The 7454-nt window shown below is 40.7% G+C and overlaps 1 protein-coding gene across 3 annotated transcripts in view; it reads right to left on the reverse strand.

Moving 5' to 3' along the window:
• The window catches only part of CCDC191 (coiled-coil domain containing 191), a 28042-nt gene extending 20775 nt beyond the window's left edge, over window positions 1–7267 (reverse strand). For all 3 annotated transcript variants that reach the window (XM_063126932.1, XM_063126929.1, XM_063126933.1), the window contains exons 1-7: window positions 7194–7267; window positions 5792–5830; window positions 4802–4943; window positions 3571–3717; window positions 2226–2404; window positions 1592–1815; window positions 217–379 (exon numbers count right to left, since the gene is read on the reverse strand). In XM_063126932.1, coding sequence (XP_062983002.1) covers window positions 217–379; window positions 1592–1815; window positions 2226–2404; window positions 3571–3717; window positions 4802–4943; window positions 5792–5830; window positions 7194–7265 — 966 coding nt within the window. In that variant the 5' untranslated portion in view covers window positions 7266–7267. The remainder of the gene's footprint in view (window positions 1–216; window positions 380–1591; window positions 1816–2225; window positions 2405–3570; window positions 3718–4801; window positions 4944–5791; window positions 5831–7193) is intronic.
• Between the last annotated feature and the right edge of the window lie 187 nt (window positions 7268–7454).

A 7454-nucleotide genomic window follows, 5' to 3' on the forward strand; every position in this document is an offset into this window, starting at 1 on the left:
CCAGATTCTGATACTTATCTGCTCACCAGAGGCAACTGCTACTTGCTAAAATCAATACTGTTGTTCTTCTAAATCCCAAACCTCTTAAGGAACATCCTGAGATCTCTGCCATTAGTCTTTAGTTGGGATAAAATAGGCTGACATGTGGGGTTTCTTGGTCTGGCTGAAAGCAACAGTCTGGCTCAAAGTGCTAAAACAGATAATGAATGGTCTCACCTTCCGATTTGCAATGTCAATCTTGCTCAGCAGCTCCTGCAGTTTGGTCTGTTTCTCCTTCCTTTGTCCTTCTTTCACACAATCCAGATGGGCTGGCACAGCAGGAGACAGGCCGACTTCTACTAACCTCTGAGTTTTTTTTAAATTGTGCCTCTTTCTTTCCCTGAAAATAAGACAATCCATGAAGTATTAGAGGCAAACAGGTGAGAAAAGGGACTATGCTGGTCATCTCAGCCAGCTATCAGATCCTTACTTTTACATAATTCAACTAAGCAGTGATCCCATTCGCAAGATTCAATTGGTTATTGTTATCTTTTTCTCTATTTCCTATTCCAGCATTACACGGTGTAATTATATCATGAGCAGAGTTCTGTAATCAGGATTTAGGGAAGAGTTGCATACAAACAAAAGGAAATCTGTCTCATTTAGAAGTAAACTGCATAAAATAAATATTGTGTATGTTGCTAAGCCATAGTATGTATAAGGGTTTTACAGCACAAAGGCAGCTAGAAGATCACAATCAGTCATGGTTTCTACTGATTTCAAGAAATAAGGTGAACCAAAACTTGGATTCCATGGTTGCTTATAGAGGCATGTAGCAATCTTGAGTCTTTTGTGATATATACCACTTCAGAAGATGCCAGTTCAAAAAAGCAGCTAAGCTTACCAAATACAAAAGACCTTACTTCTACAGAGGTTAGTATTTTGCTAAGCGTGTTGGAAGCAGTAAAATGGCACGTTTAAAATGTTTTGCCCCACCCTTCCGCTTCATGTTGTGAAACTCCTCAATGACCATCTTATAACAATGTAAGATAGATTGAATACTCAGCCTTTCTTCAGGAGCCTTTGGTATTGGCCCTCTAAAGAGAGAATGCCAAAATTGTAAGGTCACAATCCTATGCACGCTTGGGAGTAAATCCCAGGGAACCCAGTGGGACTAGCTTCCAAACTATGAGAACTGCATGATACGGTGGTGAACAAATTTTGATTTCTGGTGTAATAATGTGTGCAGTGTAAACAAAAATAAAAAGGAAAACATGGTGCCTGCTTGGCCAGTCATTTCAAAGTAAGCTAAAAAGATTAGGAAGCCAGGAAAGCAGTTTTTCACATCTGAAACAGTCACTGTATTAAGGAAGTGCTGAAGCTTCACAGCACTTTTGGAATGGGATTCTAAAATGCATTATGTTTAAACCCTGCCTTTTATCCTCAGGACTCAAAGTGCTGTGCATAGCTTTCCCAGGTGGTCTCCCATCCAGACACTGACCAGATCAAGGTTTGCTTAGCTTCAGCAACTTTGCTCCATTATTCACTTTCAGACCTTGTCCTGGGACTTAACACGCGCTTGAATTCCATGCACTTTTTCTCCTAAACTTACATTTTCCAGGCTTCTTCCATGAGGTGCCTTCTTTCTACAAACTCCTTCCGCAGTTTCACCATCTGCCTTTGGATTTCCTCGTCTTCTCTCTTGGCTTTCAGAACCTTCTTCTTGTTCTCCTCCTGGAGTTGCTTCTGGGCCTCTGACATGACAGATTTTTTCAGAGCCTTCTCTTGCTTAAGAAGCTCGAGCTCCTTCTGCCGTTTCAGTCGATTTTCTTTTACCTGTAAAACAAGAAAAAGGTAAAGGTATTAGAGCATGCTGAGAAACAAAATGTGTCACGTGTGTTACTTTGAGAGCCACTACACACTTGTAAATGACGACCTCCTTCCTCCATTAGATCCTTCCCAATCAAGTCTCAGGAAATGCAAAGAGAAATACAATTTATGAATCAGTGCTCTATTGTTACATTCTTCTTACAATATGCAAGGTTGTAGTGGCATCATCAGGGGTTGACTGCCCTCAAGGGTCAAACTACATGGACTAAACAAATGGTGAAGAGTCCTCATAGCTCCATGCGATCATTTCCTCCACAACTGGCACTCAGACAAATCCTGATTATGTGTGAACATACTGGTCATGCAAAGAAAATATATGCTAAAATACATGGAGTCAGACGAAAAGATCCCTCCACCTGTTGATGCCTTAGCTCCATGGTAATTCGTGGGTCCCTGGGCTTCCTTTTCTCCTTGAGATCTTCAGTTCTAAGATCTTCCAATATACCACTCTTCACAACTTCACTTTGCAGGAGATGCTGCAAAAAGTCTTGCACTGTGGTACTTTCCATCTCTTGTTCCAAATAACCATACAATTCTAGAATACATGAATCATGTTGGGAGTGTGTAAAGGTATAGCAATAAAACTCCTAAAGCCTCTTAAAGAATATACAGCACAGTTTCATACAAATATTTCATTGAACAGTCAAACTGTTTCCATACATACTATGCACAAATACAGGAACTAAAGCAAAATTCAGTTGTACACGCAATACCAAGGTGTTTAAACCGCATAAATATTACTCATAAATGAAAATGGGGAAAATACTTTAAAGACCCTTTAATACACAAAACATAATTACAGACACAACTACACACAGATGAGAAATACAAGAAGGGCTAAATCAAGAGCAGCTAGCTAAGTTTAGGAAAACAAAATAAAACAAATCACAATCAGATATTACTAAGCCAAACTATCCAGAAACGGCATCACACTTTCTTTTTGCACAGTTCTTTCATTTGCTACTTAGGCTACACATTCAGACACCCAACAAGGGAAAAATAGTTTTTGTGTGTTTACTATAACTTCTATTTGAATCTGTTGTTCTTAGAGAGAGCCCAAACTGCTCAGTCAATAGGAATTTTCAAAAGTGAATATAGATTTGCTTAAGCACTTCACTTGCTATAAGCCATGAAAAGAGCCATTTCCATAGCAGAACAGCACCTGCAATGCAGAGCAACGTAACACTCTGACCCCTTGGCATTTCAACTATAAATACAAATACATGGAAGCAAATTTTATTCATTTTGACAGCAAGTTCCCATTACATTTTGTTCAACATTGCTGATTCACTAAGCTACACATTTATTCGGTTTGCACATCACATGCCAATTCCTTGGTCCTTTAAGCCAGAATTTATCAGGAGCATGCAGAAGCGAGCAAGTGGCCACCTGCCTGCTTGCCACTTTTACTGTCAAGTAACAACCCAGAAACATCCAGAGTTAACCCAACAACAATCCATGGGTTTTCTCTGGGTTGTTTAACCCCTAAACATATCAGTTTCCAGATTTGCATGTCATGAAACAACCTAGGAATGGAGTGTTCCTGACATTTTAACTGAAAGAAGAAGCATGCAGGAGTCAGCTAGCACACTCAATCACTTTCTCGCGCGTACAAACAACCTATGGTTAACAAACCATGGATTGTTTGATGGTACAAACCAGGTCTCTAAATCTCGATTTGAAATCCAGGGAAGTTCTCACCATCAAACTTGTCATATTTCTGAAAGCCCCTAGGGTGTTCTTGAGGAGGAACACAGCAAGCAGCAGTTTTTTCAGTGGCATCTTCTTGATCACTTGCCAGTTCCAGCTTCAGTTTTGAATCCATCCAATCACTAAGCAGCTCTTGCGCTACATTGATGAAAGTAATCAACAATTTTACTATTTATTTATTTATTTATTACATTTTTATACCGCCCAATAGCCGAAGCTCTCTAGAACTAAAAAGGCAAAACTGAAGTTGTAAAACAAAAGAAACTTAACATTCCAAGCCTGAAAACATGTACCAGAAGTTTCTTTAATATTTACTTCCAAGTAAGATTCTTATTTTGACATATTTTATTCTTGGTATTATTTAAATGTGATGTTTTATTTTAAGCCACCTTGATCAACCTAAGAGGAGTAAGGAGGATATAAAATTCATTAATTAAAAAAATGTTACAAGGGAACTGTAAAAGTATTTTTTTACTTGAAATTACTTATATTGTCTGTTGAGAGCATGGGTAGGCAACACGCACCCTGCATGCGCCAGTCTAGTCCTTCTTGTGGCTGCTGAAATTTGATGGTGGGGCAGTGAGAAAACAGCCTCCTTTTAAAAGCTAACTGGAACTTGCCTCTGAAATTTGACGGAGCAGCAGCAGAAAAAAGGGGCTATTTTAAAGCAAAGTAGTTCATTTTCCTCACTGAGGCGCTGCTAAATTTTGGAGGCAAGCCATCGCTTTTGGCTTTAAAAGGAGGGTATTTTTTCTCACTGTCAAACCACCAAATTTCAGCAATGCAGCCCTCCAACTCCTGGAAGTTGCCCACTCCTGGTTTAAAGCTACCATTTATGTTGCTGACATTTACTTAGGCATCACCGTAGACACGGTGTTCTTAGACGTGTTCTTTAATAAACACCCCCCTCCACCACCATTATGCACCACAAATGCCAACACAGGTAGCCAAACCCCAGAAACGTCCAGGCATAACTGGAAGCTGAAACTCTCTCTCTCTCTCTCTCAAAATAAAAACAAAAACAAAAAGCATTTACAGTGCAGCATGGACTCAGGGGGTGGGAGACAGATCTGCTTTTCCAAGACAAAATATTCAAACATTCCAGCCTTTGGATGCATCTCCTGTAATGATTGTGGAATGTGACCAGTGAATAGATTATAGAGGTAGATTATTATGATATTCTGGACCAGCTGGAGCCAACAACATCATGTTTAGGAAATACCTTCTGCATATGCCTCATCATGATCTAGCAGCTGCTCCGTAGTTTCCAAATCCAGTACTGGACCATGAATCCCTCTAGAGTAAGATGTCTTTTTTGAGGAAAAAGCCTCAGAAACAGCAAACTCAGAGGCTTGTTCCACCCGCTACAAAGGAAATGGAAAAATAAATAAACTGGAATACATTGAACATTACATTGCATGGGGTAAGGTCCAGGGTTCAGTCTCTTGGCAACTCAGTTTAAAAGGAACTTAGGTAGCTGGGATACAAAAGGCCTCTTCCTAAGATTTTGGAGAGTCACTTCCAATCATGGTAGACAACACTAGGCTTGATATACCAATGGTGCAACTCAGCAGCTCTATTCTGGCTTTCTTAATGTGTGTAGGCTCTACACATGAGTAGGGAAAGACAAGTATGCTAGGTCTGTCACCCCTCCATTGCCATCTTTTGTGTGCCCCCGCCCCCTGCCCCCGATATGTTGAGAGTGAGCATGGGCAGTAGGGAGCCTTCTCTATCCACAGAGCATGAGTTCTAAATTGTGCAGAGCCTTCGCAGATTGAGAAGGCTCCACACTGCAGACAGTCTCTCTCAGGATGCGGAGGGCAACAAAGACAGTGATAGAGGGGAGGCAGATCTAGCACTCTCATACGTACAGTCAACCCACATTAAGTCAGTGTCATGAGTTCATAGGGAAAACTTGCACAGTGAATTGCAGAGATTTCAGCCACCATTTACATAAATGCAAAAAGGAGGGAAAAGATCATTTATTTTCCTGATGGCGCAAGCCAACAAAACCTTGGATGAGGCAGTCCATCCATTATTAAGAAAATTGTAGTTAGGATCACAGTTCGATCTTATCTGTCCCAATGTTCAATGGGTCTTACGCCCATGTAAATGTGCTCAAGATTTCAGGCTTAGGGAGCAAGTCCCAATGAATAAAATGGGACTTACTTCCAAGTCTGGGAGAGCTGGGCATGACTTTATTCTACTTTACCTTAATCCAGTGCTCCACATTGTCAGGATCAAATTTCGTCTGGGGGAAAAAGTTAAAATAGTTTAACATTTAGTTAACTATTAATATTAAAGTGAAACTAAATAGCCTCTGTTGGTTTTTTTAAATATAAGGCTGGACATCCTTGCAAATCACTAGAAAGCTTATTTACTACTATTAGTTATGCATTTACTATATTTATATAAAGCCACCCAATAACAGAGTTATTTGGGTAATTTATAATATAAAATGATAAAATGCAATTTAAACATACATTATCATGAAAAAGCAATTTGAGACATAACAATTTCCAGTATAAAATTTGCAACCATCGTAAGCACATTTACAAGGAAGTAAGACTTATTGAATTTAGTAAGATTTACTTCTGAGCAAACATGCTTAGGACTAGTCTATATAGCAATTGCAGAAGTGCCTTCCCACTATGTCCCCTTTAGGGCAGGTGTGCACAACCTTTTTACCCTCAAGAGTTGCATCGGGTGTCAGGAGCTAATGGTGCAGAAGCAGCCATGCCAGCCATTGTAGGGGGTGCTTTAGCCTCCTCCACATCCTATCAATCCTGAAGGCCATAGCTGCTTTAACAGTGCAATTAACAGCACAAAAGCAGCTATGCTCATCTGGGGAGGGGAATTTGGGGCACATAAGGTTTGCATAAGACATGAGCAGGGTTCACATGCAGCCCACAGTTTGTGCACCCCTGCTTTAAGGAATCAACAGCACTTGGATGGGGTTCATCATTGGCCTACGGGAACACATTCCTTGGGCTTTATCAGTGTCCAAAGTGAGAAGAGCCCCATTGGACCAGCCTTGAGGCCTCTTCAGACCAGCATCACGCTTCTCATAGTGGCTAACCAGATGCCTTTAAGAAGCCCACAAGCAGGAGATAAGAAGAAAACTCTTTTCCTAAATGTCCATCCCCAACTGACTGATACTCAGAGGCCTGAAAAACAATATATAGTCATCATAATTATTAATAGCTGCCGATAACCTTTTCCTTCAGGAACTGGTCCAATACTTTTTCAAAGTTACCTACTCTGTACAGCACCATGTACATTGATGGTGCTATATAAATAAATAAATAAATAAATAATAATAATAATAATAATTGTCGCCATCATCACTACATCTTGTTGCAGCGAGTTCCATAGCTCAACTATGTGCTGCTGTATGAAGAAGTATTTATTTCTGACTATCCTGGATCTCCTACCGTTTAGTTTCACTGGATAACGCCTAGTTCTAGTATTAACAGGGGGAGAAAATACTTATTCCTAGCCACACCGCGCATAATTTTACAATTGTATAAACCGAATAGCAGCGTAAGGGAGGAAGGAGATGTCAGTAATTTCAACTCTCCCGGCTGCGACAACGACAATGTCTACGTTCCTACCTTTTGCCGCGATGCAGACTGACTAAAGCGCCGCCAGCGGTAAAGCTCGGGTCGGGGTCTTATAAGCGCCATTGAAGAGGCTAGGGAGAGGCACCTTCCTTCTTTCCTCGCCCACCCTCTCGCATTTGCTCGGGACGCACGCGAGGAATGTTGGGAAATGAAGTCTTTCCCCTTCAGAGTGTTCGGGCGACAGAAGGAGACCACAAACTACACGACCCAGAATGCAATCCGATCTGAGAGTAGCGTCTGTTAACTTTGCCA

The sequence above is a fragment of the Elgaria multicarinata genome, chromosome 5 (genome assembly GCF_023053635.1).
Source record: "Elgaria multicarinata webbii isolate HBS135686 ecotype San Diego chromosome 5, rElgMul1.1.pri, whole genome shotgun sequence".
Lineage (NCBI taxonomy): Eukaryota > Metazoa > Chordata > Lepidosauria > Squamata > Anguidae > Elgaria > Elgaria multicarinata.